The 26,861-nt window shown below is 33.4% G+C and overlaps 1 protein-coding gene across 1 annotated transcript in view; it reads right to left on the minus strand.

The window, feature by feature from the left end:
• LOC117105301 (signal peptide peptidase-like 3) overlaps window positions 1-26,861 on the minus strand; it is a 41,609-nt gene that overhangs the window by 8,486 nt on the left and 6,262 nt on the right. The window contains exons 3-6 of the mRNA XM_033246419.1: window positions 25,517-25,617; window positions 22,866-22,982; window positions 11,837-11,915; window positions 10,323-10,435 (exon numbers count right to left, since the gene is read on the minus strand). Of these exons, the coding sequence (XP_033102310.1) occupies window positions 10,323-10,435; window positions 11,837-11,915; window positions 22,866-22,982; window positions 25,517-25,617 (410 nt within the window). The remainder of the gene's footprint in view (window positions 1-10,322; window positions 10,436-11,836; window positions 11,916-22,865; window positions 22,983-25,516; window positions 25,618-26,861) is intronic.

The raw sequence follows: 26,861 nt of genomic DNA on the forward strand, positions 1-26,861 counted from the left end.
TATATATATATTATTATTATTATTGACAAATTAACCATATAAGTCAGCCTAACTAGGAAAGACCCATTGCGTTCTCTCGGATGATGGGACCTTTGCAGCCTGCCTAGGCCTAGCTATAAGAAGCTGGCTAGCGTTAATTTCGTAGGCTATTACATTTAATTCATACTCATATTTGATTAGCACCTACGATTGAGAAAACAAAGTGATTTGAAAAACTTGTAATTAGTTTGAACATGGAGGTATAGGCCTATTGTTCTATGTAATGCCTACTACCAAAGATAATAAATAGCTATTTAAGTTCTTTGCTACTACTGACATTTATCGCAATGAAAACAAAATGTCAGCATACTTTTTCCCGACGCATGCGCAAATACAAATTTGGACTAAAAAACGACTCAAAACTGGTGGTAGGGTACATGTTTTATCGCGTACAGCTTACATTTTCTATCTAACCGAAAAAACAAACATTTCTCCAACAATCCAGTACCTCTTATTAATAATGAAGAACAGGTGCTTTGTTAAGAAAGGGAAAAACCTTGTTTCTCAATTTCACTTTTTTATTGTGTGTTTGTTACATATTTATTGCTTAAGTCTAATTAGTCGCTGTTACGACGGTGTTTATTGTTGTATTTTGAATTTTGGTACTTTCCAACGATTTGTTTTATCTATTTATTTGAAGTCTGTTAGCTATCCCCGATTTGCCTATTGGAAAACGAATTCTTTCGCACACCGAGAGGCTGAGCTCCGCCAACAACTCATTTGCATACAGAATTCGTATGCCTTGGAGAATATTTTTAGCGTCACTACCTCTTAATTCGACGGTGCTCCCATGCCGCAGTGAACAGTGAAATACAGTAGAACCCCTCATTTACGTACGACATGGACCCAGAGCCGTTCGTAAATTCGGGTATTCGTAAAATCGGGGTTGACCCAAATTCCTATATATTTGCACTGATACTACTTACACTGGCATAAACTAGGCCTAGGCTAGGCGTACAGGCTTACGCAGCTAAGTCTGAGGGGGCCTAGGCCTACAGTTGGCAGCTTCTAAGCATTCTGATCCCACTCTAGGCCCTGCACAAATTTGTTTTTATCGGACATTTTTACCTTCTTAAATACCTAGATCGTGGATTTTATTCCAACACAACTTCCATAGATACTTGTTTATTATATATATTGATCATTCAATAAAACAATCAAGCACTATGTTGAATTTGAAAGCTGAAAACGATGTTTGAAAGAGAAGTAAAATTTGTCGCATGCACATGTGTGAAGCCATAAAAAACACTGACTTTGAAGAGGCCCGTTAGAGGGCCTCCTTCACTTGAGAATTACATAGTACTGTATAGTATGGTGTGTTGTGTTGTATGCATATGGTAATAACAGGTACAATTCGAGCGGGTTTTTTTTTTTTAATCTTTCGCTTCAATTTTTATGACGTCATCACCTTTATATTACGTTCATAAAATCGGGAATTCGTAAAATCGGGGATCGTAAATGAGGGGTTCTACTGTAATGTGCTTTTCGAGACAGGTACCATTTGTGAATAAAAGGATTTGTTATCCGAAACCATGTAAAGAGTTTTTCTTAATTGCTAATGAATTAGATATCGCTCGTACCAAACCTAGAGGATGTCGTGCAGGCAAAAATAAATGAAGGTCAATATCTGTTAGGATTACAACACGAAAGATGGTGAGGCACAATTTTACCTACAGGCAATCAACACTTGTTGAAGTAAAAATAACCAAATCTCACATACAAAAAAATGTTCATGCTTAGGTAGGTTTCACTTTCGATGAACTTTTAATTAAGAGAGAGGTAGGTTTCACTTCCGATGAACTTTTTAACCATCTACGTTGGTTATATTCGCCGAACCCTCGAATATGCCACACCAGTTTGGAACTGTGGATTATCTGGAGCACAGATCCGTCGCCTTGAGAGGGTTGAAAACCGCGCATTATTCTGGCACATGGCTGTTTGCCCAGAAATCAGTTATTAATCACAGGTTTCATCATTGGTTCCAAACCTCCAATAATACCTCATCAATGCGTCTCCGTAATCCCAGAAAATTCAAAACTGTTATTCCTAGACCAGAAAGGTTTAGAAATAGCCCTATACCTTTTCTCACCAAATTTCTTAATCAAATAAATTGTTTGTATTTGAATATTTGCTATGTCTTCCTTTTTTTTTTTTTTTTTTTTAAATTGGATACTTTAATGTTTGTGCATATTATCATATCAAAATTTTTAAATAATAATTGTAACTAATTAAAATAATAACAATACAGACTATTTTAATTGATTGATAATGACTTATTGTAAATTTAATTCAGGTATTCTATTTTGTAAATTGAATCCCCAATTCAGCCTCTGGCTGCTAAGTATTTGATATTGTAGTTGTGTTGTTTGAATTTATGAATAAAAGATACCGAGATGTATACAATGAATACCCGCCGCGAGGCACCGTTTATGAGCCTATTTGTTTACAGACATACAGACAGGTTGTTATCATACATACACACACACATATCACATCTGTATCATCCCAATAGTTCTTCTGTGACCTATGGTCACAAAGGAACTAAAAATAAATTTCATTAATTTTATAGGTGAATATCAACCCGGACATTTGACATAAATTGCATTATGATACATAATAAAAAACCTCCTCTTCACAATGGTATTCCGAGTCATGCAGGAATTCAAAACACACCAAGTTCCTTCTAATCATTCACACACTTTAAAAAAAATTAAACTGTTCTGCTTAAGGCAACAAGCAACGCACCCATAATTGGCTTTGGACAAAAGACCTACATAAGAATTCAATAAAACATGTTGTTTCTAAAGCAAAATGTGTGTTGTGTGCAGAAATTTACATTCGTACAATGCTACACAAAACTATCCAAAGCCAAGTCGCCATACTAGCACAAAGATTTGTTACATCAGTGGCCTCACCACCAGGGCTCGATTTACTACTAGTCCGTCATACAATGTCTATTAAAAACTCTTCTGGGCTAGTAAACCTGCCTTATTACAAGCCCGGTGGGCCAGTGATCAGTTATAAACTAGTTTTCTTGGCCAAGAACATAATGTTACTGATATAAAATGTAGCCAATAATTGGGCAAGTAAAATAGCCAATGGGCTAGTGAAATAAACAACTGCCTAGTGCGCTAGTCACCAAAGAAAGTTAAATCGAATCCTGACCACACGTCACAATAACACCAAAGCACTTAATACACCAAGTGCTATTTAATAAGGACTGCTATAAAAACTCCTTCCAGTACTCCATGGAAGTTAGTACAGTACCTACAAGTTTGTTTTGATTGTCTGGATTGGATTAGTATTTAGATTTAGGAAGACTGTTGAAGCACCTCAATCGAAACGTCGAGACTTTCTCAACTACAAGTACTTTTCAGAACAACATATATAAAAACTCAGTTTTTTTATCAAAGATACAGTAGGTATATATTTTTCCTGAACACGTAATTGACATAATCTCTCCAAAAACAATTAATGAAAAAGGAAGCAACCATCTCGGAAACATTTAAAGAATTTAAACAGCATTTATGCACACATAATCCTTCACATTCAGGGGTTTATTTATGAATTTGAGTAGCAGGAGAAATTTGAAAGTAACAGGAGAGTAAATTAAAATAGGTCGGGGTATAGGGGGGGGGACTGCCTATGCCCCCCCCCCCCCATCGGGGTCCAGGGGCAGAGCCCTGGTCGGGGGTCAAGGGGGAAGCGCCATTGCCTCCAAGGTTTTAGAGCCCATTTGATGGAATTTCTCTACATCATTTTTTTTTAAGTTTTCAGAATCAACTACTGAGCTGTAAAAAAGTTGATATTATTACATATTCTTCATACATAGGCCTAGCCTAAATAGATACTGTAAACCAGAAACTTTCGCGAATTGATAATTTCGGCCGTTTTCGCGACATTAAACTTTCGCGAATCTCAAAAAGCCTAAATTTAATTCATGAGAGGAATATCATACAATAGCTGAAAATATCGTATCGTGAGTTTAGGCCTAGGTTAGATAAGCCTACAGCCACTGTGTAGGCTAGTAACAGTATCTAGGCCTAGGCAGGCTTAGGCGCCTAAGCCTGCAGCCACCTCAGTTGCTAATACCAGGACTTAGCTAGCTATCCCAGGCACAGATAAGAAAGAGACAAGTTTACACACACATAAGGTTCTTTACAGGCCTGTTGCGCTATTTATATTGGTGGTTTTTGTATTAATTTTTGTACAGCATTGATTGAAGTAGCCGGCGAAAACATCGTAGTAGCCGATCGAATGCGCTGGCCGCCGGCTCTTAAATAAACCCCTGACATTTAGATTCAACATATGAAGCGTTGCGAAGTCAAAGAACCTTTTTTGATGCGCTACACACGCTAGCAAAGAAAATGATAAAATTTCCATTATTAATATACTAACAATATAAAAAAAATCATTATTTATTTATTTATTTCATCTCTGATTATTTATATTTTAAAATTTGCACTACATATCTATACAGTATTATCAAATGTATTTTTTTTCCAGTTTCTTTTATAATCACTTTCCACGAATGTATCATCAATCCTGGAAATATTATTTATAAATCTCTAAAGTTCTCTCTGATTCTAAGAGATCTAACAAAATCTGAAGAGCAACTTTGGAATCTGGCTCAAATGCTATAATTTTTCAAATGACATTTTGATGTATTAGCTAATTAATATACCATTATGTTTCTGTGTCTCTCTGGGGCATACAGCATGTATGTGCATGTATCATTTACATTTTACAAGGCCAAATGAAAAAAATTACTAGACCTCTCGCCCATCCATTTTCTCTCTGCATCACCATTTTCTTCTTTTTTTTTTTATTTCCTTTATTTCACGAAATATACGAAAATCTGTAAACTTCCTCATTGGAACGTTTGTGGTTGGGGATACATATGGTATGAGTGCTTCCTTTATTTGCTTTCAATATGTCTATTTGGTAAAAGTTAGAAAGCAGTAGCTATCGACTCTCTTGTATTCACCATCTCAGAATAAAAAAAATAAAAAAATGCCCTCATTCTCCTTTTTCCAAAATATTAGGATAAGAAACTACTTTTTTCTTTTACTTGGCCTAACTATCAGAAGTTTGTTTTGATTGTCTCGATTGGATTAATATTTAGATTTAGGAAATTAGCAAACCTACAAATTACAAATATACATACTGTACATGAATAAAAACAAAAACAAATTCAATAAATGAAGAATGTCTTGGATAATAATACAGTAAATATTAACTTATGAGGTTTTAATTTACATTTATTCATAATGTGATGGATTGCATTAGGGGAGGTAGCAGACAGGGCTGCAGGCAATTTAGACTGAAAGGATAAGGATCATTCCATTTATAAATTAGGGGATGTTTAATTTATGTTTCAACACGGAACAGAATGTAATTATTATTCACATACATGTGATTATTAATGTGCTAGCATGTCTTCATTAAATGACCTCAAAGTACTGGCAAATAGAATGGTGATATTTTTTTAAAGTTATTTTAATCTCTCTGTTTCATACAAAGGATATTTTTTTTTACTTAGATATAGTATTATAATGCTGACTTTTATTTAGCATAGCTTTTAGTAATAAACAAATATACTATTACTAATAACAAATTATCGATCTTCATTCTCAAACAACAGAAGCTTTCAGTTTGCGAAATGCAAATTCTGAAATTTTATCAACACTTTAAATGCGAAACATATTAAAACCACCATTTTAACGCGAATTGCAAAATAAAAGTTTCTTCAAGGATGCAGACAGATTCTTTATACTGTACAATGTATCCTCCAATTTGAGACCTCTCTTATTCCTAGATCCCTCTAATTTAAGACCACTTCATTTAAAATATCTACTAACAGTCTTCAATCTTTTAACACAAAACTAAACCTCTACAGTAATTGGAGACCAAACGCTGAGACAACCATAAAGTATATTAGGTCCAATGGCAGTTTCGAATTGGAGGGTGAACTATATCCACACAGCCCACGAAATTAGGAAAAAATTAGGTCGGCAAAAATTTGCCAAACTTAAATTCTCCGAGGTCGGCAGCCTCGGCAATTTTTTACTACCTAGGCCTATATTATAGTATAAACTACAATTTTTCCAAACGCTCGAAATTACATCTTCATCTACAGATTGTGATTTTGTTAATTTCTCTATTAAATCAATATATTGCTGGTGAAACAATGGTCGTATTTGTATTACCGGTAATTTAATAGTGTAGTATAATACATATGTTTTACATTAGAAAATCACCGAATAAATTTCGTTTTAGCGTTCGTTTTATCGTTATCTTTGGCATGGGAAATATCACTTCCGTAAAAGCTACGATTGTATCATCACAGGCTGCTCCAAAACTGCCCATGCATGTCCATGCACATGCCCAGAATGATCTATCAGGGATTTTCCACACATGTACAGTACTTGTCAGTAGTGAAGTCACGATGTGATCATGATTGCGTTTAAACAGACAGTAGGATTAGGCCTACAATATGTTGAATTTTACGGTTTTTAGATAATAAACAACGATTAAATATGACAATACTGTAAAATGAAGACAAATAATAGATTTAGATAAGCATTACGATCTAAACCTACAGTAGGCCTATGCTGTGTGTGCTAGTGTACGCATGTGCGCTGGTAGTAGCCAATTCTTTATAAGGGTATCTCTTTCATACTACATAGAAATAAACAGAGAGAACACAGACAGATTCTTTATGCTAAGTATTCATACGATTCTACAGGCCTAATCTAGCTTACAAATGGGGACGTTTGGACAATTCTAGAATACACAGAAATAAACAAAGTGAGGTACACAGTGAAACCAAGTGTACAGCATAAAAAAACATAAACAACCTGGAAATAAACTACATTTTCCCATGCTAGAAAGAATGTTTTTCGTGTTTGTTATAATAATAGAGGACTTATTCTTTTGTAGGTTAAGACTATCTCACCACTGTACTGTTAAAATAAGACATGCAAGAAATTAAATTTCGTAATTGAATAATTACAGGCCTAACTGATTATGTTAGGCAATCTAACTTAATTATACTTGTTAACTGATGGGGCAGAATGGAAAGAAATTATCATAATAAAAAAGCATGCATTTTAAGATTACAACAGACAAGGTTAATACAAAAAATATGCTATAATATTTTTTTTTTAAAAACAAAACAAAATTAGACAATTTTTATGAAATTTTTTATGACATCATCAATTGAATACTGTAAAATCAGAAATTTCAGCGGCACAAATCTTTTGCGAATTGATAATTTTCTTCAAGAATACAGGCAGATTCTTTATGCTGGTATTAATATAATATTACAGGCCTAACCTAGCTTATGTTACCTAGTCCAGATTAACTTACCCAACCAAAAATACTCATGTGGATATAAAAATAAATCGTTAATATGCAAATATAGACTGGTCACACATGGTGATGTTTGAACAAAGTGAGGTACACAGTGAAACCAACTGTGCAGGGTCAGGCTCACTATAAACGTGCAATTAAAAATGAAGTTCAATTAACAAACTAGGGTTTTCTTTAGAACGAAACTTTAATATGTCAAGAACAATTCCCTAAAATCGTAACTTTTAACTTCAAATAGTTTTTTCACAGCATACCCTTTAACATTATCAATACATTTGATATAAAATTTAACGTAAGTTACTGAACCAATGTTGAAGACGATTATCTATAACTGAGTGTAATATGTACCTATAAATATCATTATACATAGGATGACAAAAAAAACAAGTGGGGGAAAAGTGCCACACCAAAATATTTAAACATTTATATTGTTTTGAATAATTGATGCTGTAATAATATAACAATTACATTTTAATCCAGTTGATACTTTTCATTTTCGCTCACTAAATGTAAACTAACAACATATATTTTCCAAATTAAAAATCTACGGAGATGCTCTGGTAACAAATGACATAAGTTTGTTAAACATACTCTTCCAATGAAATCGCATTTTGTATGTAAATGTTAGTAACATATAATTACGTAACACTGATCATGAGTCTATCGTTGTAAAATAAAGTAAAATTATAATTTCTCTTCTCAATTGTGTATATACAGTACATGTTATTAAAAATAAATGATAACCTCGCATTCAAAATGAGCACATTTTTTTTTATCTGTAATCAACAAGAACATTTGATTTGTTTTTATATTTATTTTAGGTATGGTTTTTGAGAAAAAAATCATTGAAGTAGTTGATAATATGTTCTTTTTTTTAATGATATGTAGTTAAGCCCCTAGTTTTGCTCGTTCTTTCAATTTGATAAAGTTTTGTAACCTACAGGTAGGTTACCAGGACTAATCATCTAATAGAACATTACAAAGATGATTTGCAAACATATTTGTTGTCATCATATCTATTTGATGTTAAAGAGTGTTGATTAGGTAGATTTATTTAATGTGTAACGTTTGCTTTTATGAATTTACTCGCGATTATAATGTACACATAATATTTTACTGTAATATACGTTACCATCAAAATAAATCAGAAATATAAGCAATAGGAATAATTTCCATGAAGATAGCATTTCTATAGAGAGTCACTGTATGTTAGGATGTAAAAGAAAGTAATAATATCAGCCACTGCCCATGTTTTTATTAAATGATGTTTATTACATGCTATTTAAACAATAACATACTTTACCGTGTGTTTAACATACGTTACTTTTCACAATGTACTGTAGTATTCCTTTCAACTAGGCCTAAGCTATTGCCTGAAATTTTCTATTTAAAATTTCATTATAAATATCAACTATTTTGTTAACAAAATATAGTTGAGACACAGTCTAATAATAAAGCGTAGTGACCAACATTCGAGGAAAACACAAAGTTGGTAAAAACAAGGTTCTGGGTGTCAATTGCTCAAAGTCATTTATAATAGTTTTATGCCCTCTATTTCATTAATATGGATTAATATTCCAAAACATAACGTAGGTTACTATAACATAAAATACCTTTTTAATTACAATTACTAATTAAACATGATTACTTAACACCAATGATGATTTAATGACGCTGTATCCATGCTTATTACTTAACTACTTCTCGTGTTTAGTTTGGTTCAAATCCTTGAACTGGAATATGAAGAAATCAGGTAACGTATGTGTCACTGCTTAAAAGCGACAATCAAAATTTCAAGTTTAAGACCCTATTTTGCATAGATGACTTTTCTACTTTTCCGAATTAACAATACAGTATTCATAACATCTTATACTAAGCAAATATTAGTTATTACCTTAAAGTTTTCCTGCAATAATATATGTTTTTCCTGGCAATTATGATTATGTTACGTAAATTACGTACATTTGGCGACACGGATAAACTGTACCATAACAATACTAAACCCACCTCAACTTAAAAAAACTTATAGTACAAATTGACAACCTTCCAACCAGCTTACAAATCAGTAACTATATAAGCCCTGTGGTGCACAGCATTTATTGAATGGCAGATTGCTAAAACAGTATTTTTTATCTGGCGACACACAAATTTTACATACTCATGACTATAAATATCGTCCTAACTCTGTTAGTTATCAAAACTCCATGAAATTTGGTACACTTTTCTAATATATTACAGTATGATCTTTTGAATTTTGGTAACACTTTCCACATTATTATCATATTTTGTCATTCCCAGTTGGTCGACCGGGTTTGCACGATCATAGTGAACCCGACTCTACAGCATAAAAAAAAAATAAACAGTCTGGAAATAAACTACATTTTCCCATGCTAGAAAGAATGTTTTTCGTGTTTGTTATAATAATATAGGATCTATTGTTCTGTAGGGTAAGACTATCCCACCACTGTACTGTTACAATAAGGCATGCAAGAAATTAAATTTCTTACTTTTAATTACAGGCCTAACTGAGTATGTTTGGGAATCTAACTTAATTTTACTTGATGTTTAATGGGGCAGAATGGAAAAAAAATTATAATAAAAAAAGCATGCATTTTAAGATTCCAACAGACAAGGTTAATACGAAAAAATATGCTATAAAAATATTTTTAAAAAAAATCTAATATACATTAAATAAATATTAATAGTACATAATGATAAAAAAGTACACAAAAATGCATATGCAATTAATACTTTGTCTATTCTTTCTCCAAGTCTGATCAATTATTAATCGACTTGATAATTAAAAATTGCATCCCCGACAGATCTATTGGATTCAGATAAATAGGCTTACGTTACATCACCATCGTTAAATTCCAAGGTCTGACTTAAAATTAAATGAAACAACTTACCATCCATCAACAGCCAATGTCCCGTCATCACCCAGAGCATGACAAGCAGTAGAGACAAACAAAAAGACATCAACTCAGCTGACGTAAACCGACCGCAGCAACCAAACGATATCCTAATAAAAATATTATAAAAACATTTTTAATGTGCCGCTTTTAAAATAAATTATCCAAGGTACAGACAGTATACCATGAGCAGAGTGTACAAACAAAAAAATTAAGTAAAAAAATAAAGGTAGTGGTTTATAATTACAAAATAGGAAAGGAAGTAATTAAGTAACTGTAGGCCTAATATTTATAAATGCATCAGATCTACTGGGTTAAAGGCATGTTTATGCAGAGAGAGGTAGTGCAAGCAACAGCTATATGCGACAGTGAGAAAGCTGTATGCGACAGTCGCAGAATAAAGAGAGGCGATCTTATCCAAACAAAACGTGACACAATTTCAGTGTTGCTCAATATAGAATCATTTTCTATTTCCAAAAAATATTGGGATATATCCACGGGCAGCCTGGGACCCAAATAGTTACCACTCTTGCAAATAAACTATTGGCACTGGGCCCACGGGGAACATAACTTTTTGAGATTGTGGAATATTTTTTAGCACTTCATATACATATTAATATGGATGTAGTTTAGCAACAATTATGTGAAATATCATGTTTTCATTAAATACATTTAAACTATTTTACCCTGATACTCCTTTGTTAAACACAAGGATATTTCTTTTTACAAAATGTATGGAATAGAAACATTTTGTAAAAATAAATATCCTTGTTAAACACAGGGATATTTCTTTTTAAAAAATGTTTCTATTCCATACATTTTTAAGGCAAACATACAGTCAATACAGATTCATCCCACTGAAAATTAACATAATTAAATCAAAAATTGGAAGGAATTAATGAAATCTGTATGCCACATTTCCTATCAATGCTGTGTAAATGCATCTAGGAAAGCTAGTCAGTTGGGACTTTTGCTCCTTCTCTATTTCCACACAGTTTTAGTGCAAGAAAAATTTCTTTTAAATTTCTGATATGATTGCATGAACCTAGGACCTTGAGATAAGCTGAGCATCTTAACTACTAAACTACCTGTGATTTCCTAGAAGAATAAGGCTATGTTCACACACACGGCGTAAGGCTGGCTTAAGCATGGCGTAGCGTACGCCTTTGTGTGTGAACTAGGCAGTGGCGTTGTTAAAGCCACTCACTACAGTACCGGCCAGTTTTATTGCAAAAATCCCAACGCGTTTTACCCGTTGTCGTTGCGTTGCGTTTGCGTTGAGTTGGCCTGGCGTAAGCTACGCCAGTCTTACGCCGTGTGTGTGAACATAGCCTAACTGCCATAAAAATCACATAAATTCCATTGACTGAATGACTGAATGAGCACAAAAAGTTGTTAAAGATGTGCACAATATTATTGTAAACCAATGTAAGCACTGGGATTCCCACTAAGCCACTTTCGGTTCCGCTCACCTTAACTACACACAATAAACTAAATGTTAGGCTACTTACTTTGTACCTTGAGTACAGGGTCTTAGTAAATATTGGCACATAGGTAAAAGTAGAAATGCAAACGCAACAGTAGCAAGCACTGAAAGAGAGGTAAAATAAAACAAAATATACAAATTAATACAATGATGACAGAATGAATATTATTCTCTGGCTCGTGCTTAACTGAGTTCAGTAGAGTCGAATGGCCGAGTGGGTAAGGCAGCGGCACTGCAATCTACAGCCATAATATCGACCTTGGTTCGAAACAGCACGCTTGCATGTGGTTCTGGTCGTGGAACAAGTCTTCTCAGATAAGGACTATTAACCGTAGGCCCAGTGTACACAATTTCGAGACAAGTAGGTGTTAACCCGGTGTATTGGTCTATAGAGCCCCTGTTACCCTGTGCTTACAGACCATTGGTCCTTTGCAGGATGTACCTACGTAAACATACTATAGACCATTTTCATGAAATTTGAAATGCAAATTTCCGATAACCTGGCAACAACCACTGGGTGATTTTCAGAGGCCTAGCATTTCGCTCTACATAGTTACCATTATGGATTAAATCAACGATAAAACTAAATTACTAATGAGCACAAATATTTTAAAATGGGAAAAACATGAAATGTTTATATTAAAAACACTTCTAAGTCTTAAAAAGCTACTTCAATGTAATTAATAATTAGTAATTAGCAAGATAGTATCTGTTGTCTACTGCTGCAATAGCAAAGGTCTAGCGGCGCTATCCGCGGCTCAGTGCTCTATTTGTAACTCCAGCTGCTCAGGCTAGGCCGCTGGAAGTTCCCCAGTGAGTTGCGAGACGTTGGCGGCGCTGTTTCAAAATAAATCCGATAAAATGGTCTTTACTGCTCTAATAATCCTGGCTTCATTTCAACCTATCACTTTTTTTTCAGCTCATCACTTTATTCCGAAATTTGTAGAATCTCAATAATCTGTAAGTTTGCAAAGTCACAAATAACCTGCAAGTATAGTCTTGGGTACAATTTGCATTCAAATCACACAAAATTCTTGGTATTCATGAACGTAATTAGTACAATAACATGTCAGATTAAATAATTAGGCAAACGTAAAGTCCCAATACAAATAGGCAAATGTAAATTCCCAATACTAATAATTAATACAAAAAAATTATTAGAGTTTAATATAAAACCAAATACTGTAGTATTGTACTGTAGTGGTTTCATATCAATATAATAACATTAAACAGAATATTAAAAACAATTATAACAGTCTGTAGGTTTAAAATATAGAATATTTAAAACTAGCATTCAAATAAAGTATCTAAATAACAATTGTTATTTAAAAATACTTGTGGTGATGTCTAGATTTATATACAGTAGCTTTTATTTAAAATATCAAAAAGCTCTTACAATTCCAGGGTCAGTGTTAACACACATAAAAGCAAGGTTGTTTAGGGCTATTAAGCTAATCCTGCTGCTATGCAAAATATTGGTTTAAAAAAAAAATGAAGTGGTACTGTATAACACCTCAGTTACCTTTTCAATGAACAAATTATATGAAGTTTAAAACACAAAATCATAATCAAAACACAGAACAATTAACATTTTGGTTTTTTAATGGTAATTTAAATGTTTATCATCTGGTTTATTGGGGTCATGGTAGAAGCGTCCACATTGCGGCCCTGGGTAATGCCAACTCTACCACCACAACAAGGTATACAAGTGACTTGTAACCAACATTGTCATCATGCTTAGACTGGACCAGAGCAGGTCCTTTCTAGAGCCTGCCCTTATGTCATATCGATCTGCAAAATGTCAAAGGTTTCTGAGGGCTGGCAACCAGGCCCTGAAGATGGGCTGCCAGAAGATCTGGCAACAGCAACAACAATGTCCTTCACAATGATTATGGGAAAAAATCTATTCTATACTATATCAATATTAGGAATGAAAATTTTGGTAACAATAAATAAGTTAAATTAGACTTGAATCTCTTAAGCTACTTACAAAAATAATATTTAAAGGAATAATCATCTCTGCTAAAAAGTTGAACAAACAACTCTTCAAGTAAGTCCCAATAAAAAAAAAATGTTAGTTTATCACCATCATGCACATGTCTTGTATAGTAATGAAAAAAAATATATTTTTGAAGAAAATTGTTGTTTTCAAATAGTTATAGATTGTTTGTATTATCTCAATCATGTTCTACTTTGACAAATATCAATGCACCAGCAAACAACCCAAGGGCGATATTTGGCTTTAGCAAAATTTAAAATTAAAAAAAAATCCTCCCTCGATCATCACTTTTCCAGCCTAGATATGGTGAAAAACTAATAATATTTTTTATAGGGCCTACTTTAACTAATTTAATTATTATCAATGGCTACCCTTGTTCAATGGTCAAGATGTCATCATGACCATATTTAGGCATGTCACAAGTTTTTGTTACATAAAATTTGCTAGTCTGGACTGTGATGACCGTTAATACAGAATAATATATTCTCAGATACATTTACATTTATTAGCATTTCCTTCTCCAAGAGCAAACACTACAGTGGTTGGCTTGAGCAGTGAATTGAATTCTGTAGTGCCCTAGCTGCCATCAGGCCTAGCAACTGACACTAGGGACTTAGGTTTTCACACGTCTACCTGAAGACTGAATCAAGCAGAAAACTTTTGACCTTTAAGATACGTGGATGTGCAGTATTTACTGTATGCATCTCTGCACTTGATCAGATATTAAAGATGTATAATGTTTTAATAGAATTGTAGAGTTAATAGAATTCATCATAGAATTATATTTTTTTTAAGCCAAACAAAAATATGATCAGCAGACACTTGAATACAGTACTTGAAGCCTAACATGATAATTTCCTAAAAACACACAGCTACTTTTCTGATTTTAAACTGATATGGAATTGATTAACCATTGTTTTTTAAATTTTTAATCAATTGAAAAACTATATCAACTAAAAGTAATAAGGTTGTTATATAATCAAAATAATTTAATAATTCATAGTAAGTCAAGAATAATAAAATTAAAACGCATTCCTTGAATTAGTTTGTAATGGAAATAAAGGTTATTAAATTGAATTGATTGACACTTTGAAAGTTGAATTTGTTTAGTTTCAAAAGTAAGCTTTACTTTTAAAATATCTTTCTATTTAGCAGAACGTTTTTTTCCAAAAGCGGAAGAAAATCTAAAAATATAAATAAAAAATTTTGAGTCCCCTTCGGCTCTTGTTCAAGAACAAATTGGGTGTTTGTACAACGAATGGGTGTGTAATATAACTGTTAATTACTCAGTACCATAAACGCAGATTAATATCTATTTCAGGAAAAAATATACTATAGATTGCTTACCTGGATATTTCATACAAGGGTGTTTCAAATAAAAATTCTCCCATTAACTTCATTTCATTGGAAAAGCTACAGTAACACAACAGGCAAATAATATTTCATATTTTGTAATCATCATAAGGTCTATCATTAGGCGAAGGTAAAAAGGAGACGAATATTCTATCCATATTCCAAGGACTTTTATTAGCATAATTATAAAATGTATACAGTAGGTGATTTTGCTCACGTAATCATTTTCATACATGTGTTTTATTGTTCATTATTTTCATCATATAATTCCTCTACAGAACCAATTCATTAATAGACCGAATTGGCGACACCAGCTATTTACTGGTCACGTGACATATAGTGGGTACTTAATGTAAACATCAACATCGTAAACCACAATGCGCATAGTATATTGAGAGTTATGATACTTTTTAGAAAAAGATCCAAAGTAAAGTTAGGCAGTAGGCCTACTGTATGTTTTTTTGTAAATAGTGACTTATAATTACTTTTGCAATCTCCGTGCATTTTATTTAGGCTCTGGAATGCTGATAATGTACGGTAGGCTACATATGTATAGGCCTAGGCTGCACTGTGAGTATTAAGCCTCGATTAGGTCCCGGAGCAGGGAGGAAGTTGTTATGCCTCGACTATATATCTCTGTAGTCGAGTACTGTAGGTAATAAAGTAGAAAATAGCGGTACTGATTGCTCAACCAAGCTTGTGAAACAGGCTGGTGATAATAGGCCAGGTTGGTATGGCACATACTAATGCCAGTACGTAATAATAATGTCATATGATGATCATTATCCTTGGTAGTAACTACAAACATCATATGATTTAATTTTGGATTTAAAATAACTGTAAAATAATACTCTGGCAACGAATGGGGAGATTCGTTTTTTTTTGTTTTTTTCATGCTGCGATAGCATTTGCCATGAATAATATTTTTGACTTGGGCCTAAAAAGTACCTATGAAAAACTTCCAGGCTTTATTCCCACTATCCAGTGGAGCCTTACCAAACCAAACTGTATATATGTGTTTGGAAATTTAATTTTGGAACACTTCTAAGTGATTTACCAAATTATAACTCGCATTCCAACAAACATTTGCAACATCTATGATGTGGCTTGCATCAACAACAAGGCTAAGCCATATTCAATTCACTGTGGTCTCGCGATCTCGATAGATGTAAACAAACCCTAATACCCACTATAAGTCAAGTGACCCGAGCCGCCGATTCGATCTATCATACTGTGGTGTAGTAGAAAAGTTTTATGACATTAAAAATGCACTGTACTATTATTATTATTATTAGTAGTTTAATATAAATTACAAATGAAACATGTGATTATTATTCATAGGTTATGAGCCTATTGTTGTTATGATATTAAAAAAAAAAAACCAACACTAGCCTTCATCTAAGGTTCTACTATACAATAAATGCTTGAGAAGGTCAGTTGGTATAGACTATTTTTGTGAAATTTAAAATGAAAGTTTCCGATAACCTGGCAACTACCACTGGGGGACTTCCAGAGGGCTATGCACTTCATGCTATGTAGTTACAGTACCAGTGTGCGGGCACCGCTCTGTTTGAAACTAGCTAGCTGCTCAGGCTAGGCTGCTGGAAGTCCCCCAGTGAGTTTTGAGACATTGGCGCTGTTGTTTCAAAATAAACGCAATAAAATGGTCTATAGTAATTTAATACGCAGTTTGGATTCAAATCATGTCCTAGTCCAAGGCTCTAGGTTTCTCCTTCTCGACACAGGAATAAAATGTATCAACATCTTGCAACACAACTTCAAAGATTCCCAAGAGAATGAAAATAGGTTATGTTAATGTGCATGCATGTTTGCTACATAATTTATGCAATGACCTGGGGTCAAAATGTTACATATGTTATGTTGTCATATCTATTAACATGTCTTTTTCCTCATTGTCATAGAGATAAATGTGTAGCTTACAGTATACTATAGTAGTTATACTAGAAATACTAGTGCTATTGAAATTTTAAAATATATATAGTCGACCTTCCCATTTATGTACACCTTGGGCTGAAAGCAGTTCGTAATTGAGAAAACTCGTAAATGAGAAGTTCGTAAGAATAGCGCCCTCAAATTTAAAAACGCCAAGTTGTAGCCTATAACTAGGCCTGCCTACCAATATCTAGGCTTAATTTTGCATTTAAGTGTTCAATAAACATTTATAGAAATCGTTGAAGAATCAATTAAATATTAATGCAAGACAAACTAATATATTAAATATCGATTCATAGTAGTAGGCTAAGGAAATCATTCCATGGATAGACCGACCTAATCTTCCATGTCACTAAGGGCTGACTGTTCAACATACAGTGTGGTGGTTTAGCCAAGGTTTAGCTGGGCCTAGCAGCAGCTCTCTGCTAACTATAGCTAGGCCTCTGTCCATACTTTATAGCAAATTAGTCAAGAAACATTGATATAATTTGTATTAAAAGCACTGGGCTTATTATTTATTTAAGTTAAGGTATTTTTGTATAAATTAAAAAAAAAAACTGTTCCTATTTTTTCGACCTTCCTGACTTCCAAACATGTGGTTTTGGTACCTGTAGCGTTGAATGATGGGTAATTGCTGATGTCATCTTCTAAAAATAGAGCACATTGCCAATCGTTTGTTTTTTTTGACAGTGAAAAACAAATAATTAATACAGATGCTTACTGTATTGAATATCCGAACAGTGATTTATTCTTAAAAGGATAAAAGGTTGATGTTACCATACATTTATACTCGGATTAGCTGATTTGATTTACAGTGCATTTAGACCGCAGTTAACCATAGACAGAGTAGGGTAGGCCCCTCTGGTTTAGGCTGCCCAGCCTTTCCCTTAGCCCAGACAAGGTAGGCCTAGCAGCATGCACTGCCTGCCTGAATTTCGCCTAGTTTTCATTATTTTACATCATGTATTGGTTTGACTTTTCTAAGCCTAAAGTAGTATGATGTATAAATTTATGGAATGACTGTATAACTAGCACTGTACTATAATGCAAATTTTTTTAATTACCTTTGTAATTCATTTTTCTTAAAATAAATAAAAATAGCATAAATAAGAATTAAGATGAATAAATCTAGTGATGATGCCATCAGCCGGACGTTCGTAAAATAGAAGGTTCGTAAATGAGAAGTTCGTAAATGGGAAGGTCAACTGTATATTTTTTCGTATTATTATTTATTAACTCCTTTTTTTGTCATGTACTGTACTACCATTGTTTTTTTTTTCTTCTTCATGCCCTAAATCTTTGCCAATTCCTTTGAATAATTCTTCTGTAACACTAAGTAGTTGCATCAGGATTTGTGGTTAGAGGCCAGTTATGTCCGCTTTACTGCAGGGATCCAGAGGGCTAAACCTCTGTCCCCTGGCTTCTAGTGGCTGATGGGCTCTTGGCCTGTCAAAACAAAAACCTTCAGCTCCTACCCTACCCCCACTAAAATAAAACCTTAAATTGAAGTCCAGTGGGCTTAATCTCGAGATAAAGCTCATCTCGAATTGAAGCCCTCCTCTTTAGTTTGCAAAATTAGCCTCAAAAAGAGCTTCTTTTCAAGATAGCTTAGGCTTCTTTTCAAGATAGCTTAGGCTTCTTTTCGACAGAATACAGTACATACACTGTAGACCTACAGTACATGCAATTCAAAAAACAAAATAAATTAAAAACAAGCTTGGTTTACACAGTAATTTAGTTGCTTTAATGCCAGTTAAATACACTCTATGCTACAGATTGATGTTACAGTAGCCTTTTGTATTGTTTTATGGGCAAATTCACAGCATTCATTTTAAAAATGAAGCTCTTCCTCTTTACTTTGCAAATGTAGCCCCGAAAAAAGCCCATCTCGAAAAGAAGCCCATCCAAAGTTGGCAAAAAACAAACAGCCTAGGGATTCAATTCGAGGCTTTACAGTATATTGTACATTAATCCAGTTCTCTGAGTACGGTATATTCTCTGTTCAAAAGTGGAGTGGCTGAAGACTCCCTTGCCTACAGTAAATTTACTCCTCAAAGGATTTAATTCTGATATCTAATCCTGACGCCATTTTCGATATAATTACTCCACTGATGTGTTGATACTACACACTAAAGATGATAAATAGTGATTACCTACGATGATTTCAATTCATTGAATACTAATACTAACCAGCTGTGATTTAAATACCTACACAACTCAAGTACAAATACTACCAACAAAAACTACTAGTAACTACCAGAATCTAGCATTAATGAACACTGGCTTATCCTTGACCTTAATCTAATTCCACATTTGGCATTAACTATGACCTCAGCACACAAATATCCAAGTGTATATCAAGTAACAACAAAGAAACAGACCTATACCCGATTCACACGTACAAAAATCTTACCAAATGTAACAAAATGTAACCAAAAGTAACATTTTACGGCACGTGTGAAAGTACCTCCGTGTAATATCCTTGTAAAATCTCGGAGCGTCTCGGTAATCTTTACAAGCCTCGCTGAGGCTGGTAAAGCTTCCGAGATGTAACATGGATGGATCTGCGCATGCGCAGGGATTTCAACACAACAACAATCTACTGTTTCACGGGGTTCTTTGAATTTCCTTCCTTCTGCATACGATTCTGATCCACTAGAAATAGATAGGCCTAGTTTTTCTAAATGATGAATGAATTACCCTTGTTATTGATGTTAATTAGTAATGGTAGAAGAAGAAGATATACATAAAATGAACGTCGGGATGGTGTTAGTACTATTACTAGTATTAAAAGAGTCGACAGAAACGTTGGAAGCTATGCCTAGTTTAGTAGTAGTAGTAGTAGGCCTACAGCAGTTGTTAAGGGTATTGATTGCTTCGAATGTTTACTGTGATGGTGAGTTCAACAATCCATCTGTGACAGGGGTTCTCAACTAGGCCTAGGCTAGATCTATATCGCAGTAGGGGAAAAATGGTTCATTGAATAAACACTGAATAAATTTTACACAACCTTGGCATTACCTTAGAGACGTGTGTGAATGCTTTTTATCTCGGTAGGAATAACTCGGGAGATCGCTCGGTTACAATTTGTTACTTTTTGTTAAATATAACTTCACGTGTGAATCGGGTACTAGTCTAGATGTTAGTGATTAAGAGTTGAAAAATGTTGGTAAAAATAATACAAGAAAATTAATACAATTAGGAACTCAGTTTATAAACATTTTTAGAAGAGTAAAATAAAATTTAGGAACAAAGAAACAGAGCAAATTGGTGATACACAAAAAGAACACTTCAGTTCTAAAACATAATTTACAGGTATAAGCACTTTTATACTTTAAATACAGTATATATATTTTACTTCATTTTACTATTATTACAAGGTGGTATTGTTACAATGATTACAATGATCATTTATTTTGATCAAAATGATATCTGTATTTTATTTTGTTAAACTTATAAAAATAAAAGCATTTCATAAATTTTATAATACACATACATGTAAAGAATTATAATGGATACATTGTCCTTTATCCTGCCTAACGTTCATGGTAATGGATACAACAAACTGAGTGATCAGACTCCAAATTAGAACCCAACACTGGCTGGGTTTGAATTATAATTCTTATATTATGATTATTTGTATAATAGTTATGAACGAGTTATCAATCTGCACCCAGAAATACTGAAATAAACAGTGAAGACAGTGACCAGCAATGAACAGCAGATGAATATGGAGGTATAGATAGGATCTGAAGCGAGAATCTACAGTATATCAAATACTGTACAACAAACATCATGCCCCTTACTGTAGGACCTGCTATTCACGAAGTAGACAGGATCAGTCATGTTATAAGAAGACTAAAATGATGATCCTTGTCAAATTCTTACACTATGCAACAAGCAGAACAAGAGGAAAGAAAACCAATTCTGTTCTTCAACGCGTCAACCATAGATGACAGTTAACTTGATAGAAGCTAATTTACCAAAGAGAGTTTCATCCATAAATATTAAATTAAACAATTTTGTAAATAGCTTTTAGTCTTCTGTATCTGCATGTTTGGTCATTGTTTGTGCACAGGTCTGCCTCTGTCTCTTATACACATCTAGATGTGTATAAGAGACAGACCTTGCCCTCCTTGTCCGCCAGATCCACCTTGTCCTGGTCTACCAGGCCTACCTGGTCCTCCTGGTCCACCAGGTCTTCCCGGTCTGCCAGGCCTACCAGGTTGACCAGGTCTGCCTTGTCCTCCTGGCCTACCACTAGGTCTGCCGTGCTCTAGTTCCTTACAGGTTGTTGGTATTCTTGCATTATTTACTAGAGAATAGAAAGAAAACAGAGATAAATGTTAAGTTCCTAACCGAAGAATGTTATTTTTGGTAATTAATACTAAACCGTTGTAAACACGACTGCAAGTCTATATTTAGATCAAAACTCATCAACTTAATACCTCTCCGAATAATAAGAGTTTCCGGTTCTGAAAATACACTGTTTCCAATATATTCCAGATTAGTTCCATTCTTTGATATTCGGATTAGTTTTTCACTTGAGTTTGACAAAATATAAAGGTATCCTCCAAGTGATTTCACGTCAACAGGTTCTGTCAATTGTGGTAATGATGTCGAATTGGCAATTGTTATTTCGTCAGAACCCGAAAAACTACTTCCACGTATTTGACAACTCAAGTACAAATACTACCAACAAAAACTACTAGTAACTACCAGAATCTAGCATTAATGAACACTGGCTTTATACCCTTGACCTTAATCTAATTCCACATTTGGCAATAACTATGACCTCAGCACACAAATATCCAAGTGTATATCAAGTAACAACAAAGAAACAGACCTAGTCTAGATGTTAGTGATTAAGAGTTGAAAAATGTTGGTAAAAATAATACAAGAAAATTAATACAATTAGGAACTCAGTTTATAAACATTTTTAGTGTAAAATAAAATTTAGGAACAAAGAAACAGAGCAAATTGGTGATACACAAAAAGAACACTTAAATTCTAAAACATAATCTACATGTATAAGCACTTTTATACTTTAAATACAGTATATATATTTTACTTCATTTTACTATTATTACAAGGTGATATTGTTACAATGATCATTTATTTTGATCAAAATGATATCTGTATTTTATTTTGTTAAATAAAAGCATTTCATAAATTTTATAATACACATACATGTAAAGAATTATAATGGATACATTGTCCTTTATCCTGCCTAACGCTCATGGTAATGAATACAACAAACTGAGTGATCAGACTCCAAATTAGAACCCAACACTGGCTGGGTTTGAATTATAATTCTTATATTATGATTATTTGTATAATAGTTATGAACGAGTTATCAATCTGCACCCATAAATACTGAAATAAACAGTGAAGACAGTGACCAACAATGAACAGCAGATGAATATGGAGGTATAGATAGGATCTGAAGCGAGCAGAACAAGAGGAAAGAAAACCAATTCTGTTCTTCAACGCGTCAACCATAGATGACAGTTAACTTGGTAGAAGCTAATTTACCAAAGAGAGTTTCATCCATAAATATTAAATTGAACAATTTTGTAAATAGCTTTTAGTCTTCTGTATCTGTATGGTCATTGTTTGTGCACAGGTCTGTCTTCACGATGCAGTCTACGAATGTCAATATAATGTCAATGGTTGCCGAATGTCTGTAATTAGACAGCTACAACTACCAGTAAATTTATATAATTATTATAATAAGAAATTTACTTACCTGCTGTACAAATTGCAAATATCATCTGCATGGAATCGAAGAAAAAGAACATAACAAGCAACGAAATGGAAGCACCCACTGGCAAGAACATGGCTTGAGTTGTATCAATACTATGTACTGAAAAAATGAAGGGAAAAAAACAAAAACATGATATTTCAATCAGTATCATGTTGTTAGGCCAAGTAAAAAAAAAGTAGTTTCTTGTCCAAATATTTTGAAAAAAGGGAGAGGGCACTTTTTTTTTTTTATTTCCAGATGGAAAATCCGAGATGGTCGACGGGAAACAGCTACTAGTTTCTCACTTTTACCAAGTACACATTGAATGCAAATAAAAGAAGCATTAGACATGATTTATACCATGTATCCCTAAACACAAACGATCGAGAGAGGAATTTTACTGATGTTTGTCAGATTTTTGTATTTGAATATATAAATAAAGGAATTTTAAAAAATAAATAAAACAATATAGGTGAGGTAGAGAAAATGGATGCATGAGGAGACAAGCAACTAGTAATTTTTTTTCGTTTGGCTTTACTGGATGCATTTATTTTTTATGGAGTTTTAACACAACAATGATACCTGGCAACAAATGAATGAAGGAAAAAAATCAACATTTTAATTGTTACCTCAATCAGTATCGAGTTTTAACTGCATGTATATTGCTTTATGGAGTTTTCATATAACAATACCTGGTATTAAATGAAAGAATGAAAGCAAACAAAATAAAACAGCCACGGAAGGTTTTGCCTATAAACTAAATCAAGAAAACAACTTGCCATGGTCACTGACAAAAGATAAATAATTACAATACTGTAATTTACTTGGTTTTGCTTTAATGGTATGTTGTTTTTTCCCATTATCTTTGTTTGGTTTTTAGTGCAAGTTGTTTTTTTTTAACTTTCTTTTTGCTTTCCTTTGTTCTTATAGTGTTTTATAATTGTTCTTGGGTGCACCATCCAAGTGATGGGTGCCACTGACATGAAAGTGAACCCAATAAATCGTATCGTAAGCAAAGAAAATTCTTATCAAAATACATTGAGCTCCTTGTACTGTATGCATAAACCTATCACATAATAAAAAGGAGAAAAGCTATGTGAACTCCCATTAAAAAAAAAAAAATTGCTACACCAAACATATTTTTCATTATTTACTCACATGTCTAATTCTCTTTTTTTGTTTGCATGGCTTAAGTAGGCCAAACCCACTTGTTTTTAGAACACAACCAAAAAATATTAGGTTTTACTGTCAAGGCCATAATTATAAATTGTATTCTTTATAATACACCTATGTGAACACTAAAAGCAGGATGACATTTTACAAAAAAAAAAAAACATGCCATAAACAACTTTGTACCTGTTGAATACAATCAAGGCTATTTTCTTCCATTAGGTACTTACATATGCTTTGTACCACGAAATGTATTTCTAAAAGTAATTGAAATATCAGAACGCACTTTTGTTTGATAAGCCTATTTTTAAAGTTGATTCAACTATATTGTGCACATTTTTTATTTATGTCAGATCATCATACTTCATGAATACGTTTTGCTTCACTGCAATCAGGTTATTGATTGTTCTATTATTGTCAATATTATACTTTATTAGAGATTCATGAAATTCACAACCTACTGCAAACGATGAAATACATATGACTTTACCATATTTTGTTCTTCATATCCTTGAATATGTTTTTCGAATACATTTTATAGATATTTATGCTCGAGTTTCACCTAATTAGACCCCATCAAGGCTGTCTCCGGGTCTGATCAGGTGCCTTTTAGGGCCCGGCAATTATCTTGCACTGGGTTCGTCATCAACTCGCTACGCAGCTGATGCCAGTGGCTATTATGAGAATACATTATGAGAAACAAGTTCTTCTAATGTTTTTTAAGTGCTTAGTAGATGAGACTCTTGATGAAGTAGGCCTAAATGCAGAAGGTTAAAGCCAAACAAATCAAATGAAGTGTCTTTGGGAAAATTATTACTAACTAAAAAAAAAAATACTAGCGTAAGTTGGACATTTTCAAAATTCTAATGGCTACTTTGAGCCTATTCACATCTCTAATATTTTCCTAAAATTTGGCTTTACAGGACCTTCTTTCATCTGTGGCGTGTGAACACCATCCAAGATGAACCGTCAAAGAGTGTGCACGTGAATGACCAAGCTGCTTATTTCAAGACACATGTACAACTTCAAGATAACAAAAAGCAACACCGATAAACTAAACCCAATATTACAATAATTTGCGTATAACGTCTAAGTGTGAAAGGAATGTCAAATTAAAATAGTGTTGTTAAAATTTGTACACGCAGTAGCATAAATCAATTCCATGTTCTTTCCAAAATGTTGACTGCAGGGTTTCTACGTCCTCGTGGGCAGTTGGTGAATGTGGAATGCTTTTCCAGCAGGAAAAGTGTGGGCAAAAGAGTATTACCTTTTAGTGTAAGCAATACTGTAGAACACATGGTATTACTGTAGAGTATTTAATAAAGGCACATTTACAAAAGAATAAGTTGTAGACTAGTGTAGAATAGTATTAGTAACCTTGATAATTGCATTGTCAAAGAACTCAACCTACCCCAACACAGTTATACAAGGAAATTGTCTCATAAAGTAACTTATTATTGGCATTAATTTTAGCATACACTTACCATTCTCACTAGAATTGTTTACATTTGAAGGTGGCGATGATAACATTGTTTCCTTCTCTTCAAAGTTTTTATCTTTTTCCTCTTGATCCATGTTTAAAGACCTACAAAAAAATAACATCTCAAAATTTTTAGTTAAATGTTTTTAAATTGAATTAAGAGGATGACAAATATTAAAGCATACACAATACTTACATTTTATCTTGAATAAGATTAATATATAATTATTATTTTGGGGCTTGCTGTGCCAAAACCAGCAGTGACCAAAACAAGACTTTTTAATATGTATTCATATTCTCTACATTATAAGCTTTAAAATGATAGGTCATGAATTGACTTATTATTGCCAAGGCTGTGAGTAAAAGTATTGCGTATTCTCTGTACCTCTGGCGTATACTGTACAATACTGCCACTCTTTTATCAGCCTAACATTTAGTGATAGTAGGCTAGTATTCATTAGAAACCCACAAGTGAGTTACAGTAGAAAAATGTTTTGGATTTACTCCTAACATTGTTACAAATTATGTTACACATTAATACATCAAATAAAAGAACGAAAAGGGCAAGCAAGCTGTTACAAGGTTCAGAAACAAGGAAACCTCTTCAATAACAGCACTGCGGAAGTTGCTAGATAAACAACCCTAGTGTACTTGAATGCAATAAATACTTGTCATTAGTTACAAGTGTGCCCCCTAATAGAATATAATTACTAGATCAATAAAATACAAAGGTCAAATAAACTGGAACAAATGTGGAAACAAAGATATAAAAAGAACAAAGAGCATAAAAACCATGTGGAGCAATGAAAATATGGGCTGCTATTGGAATCAGAACTACTGTAGCGATACACTTAAAAATTTTGCCCAGACTCAGTGTTCTTATTTTTTGGCCAATTTCAGGCTCAAAATGTTCTTATTTTGTTCTTATTTTTACATATTTTCAAACACAGAAAAATATTATTGTACTGTCTTATTTATAGAGAATATTAAATTGTCGCACTAACTGCAAAATAAGGTACTGTACAGATAAGATTTGTTGGTTTCTCAACAGCAGTACTGTACTACAGTAACATAAGTATTGTGTTGTGATGCATTTAAATAAGCATTTAAATGATGCATGAAACTTGGATCCCATTTTAGGCCCTATATCATGACAAATTGGAATGCCATGCAAGTGATTATTGACCCATCTAGTTACAACCACTCACTACACAATTTCATGCTGTGTCTAAACATTAATGAATCCATCTAAACTTGCAATCTGCAGATTGTGTGCGTATGTCATAGATAGTTGTGTAATGTAATAAATTTCTACAGGTCAAAAGGTCAAAGCCACTCACAAAATAAAG

This window comes from Anneissia japonica, unplaced genomic scaffold (genome assembly GCF_011630105.1).
Source record: "Anneissia japonica isolate Jap-2015-1 unplaced genomic scaffold, ASM1163010v1 scaffold287726_len2788222_cov184, whole genome shotgun sequence".
In the NCBI taxonomy this organism is placed as follows: domain Eukaryota; kingdom Metazoa; phylum Echinodermata; class Crinoidea; order Comatulida; family Comatulidae; genus Anneissia; species Anneissia japonica.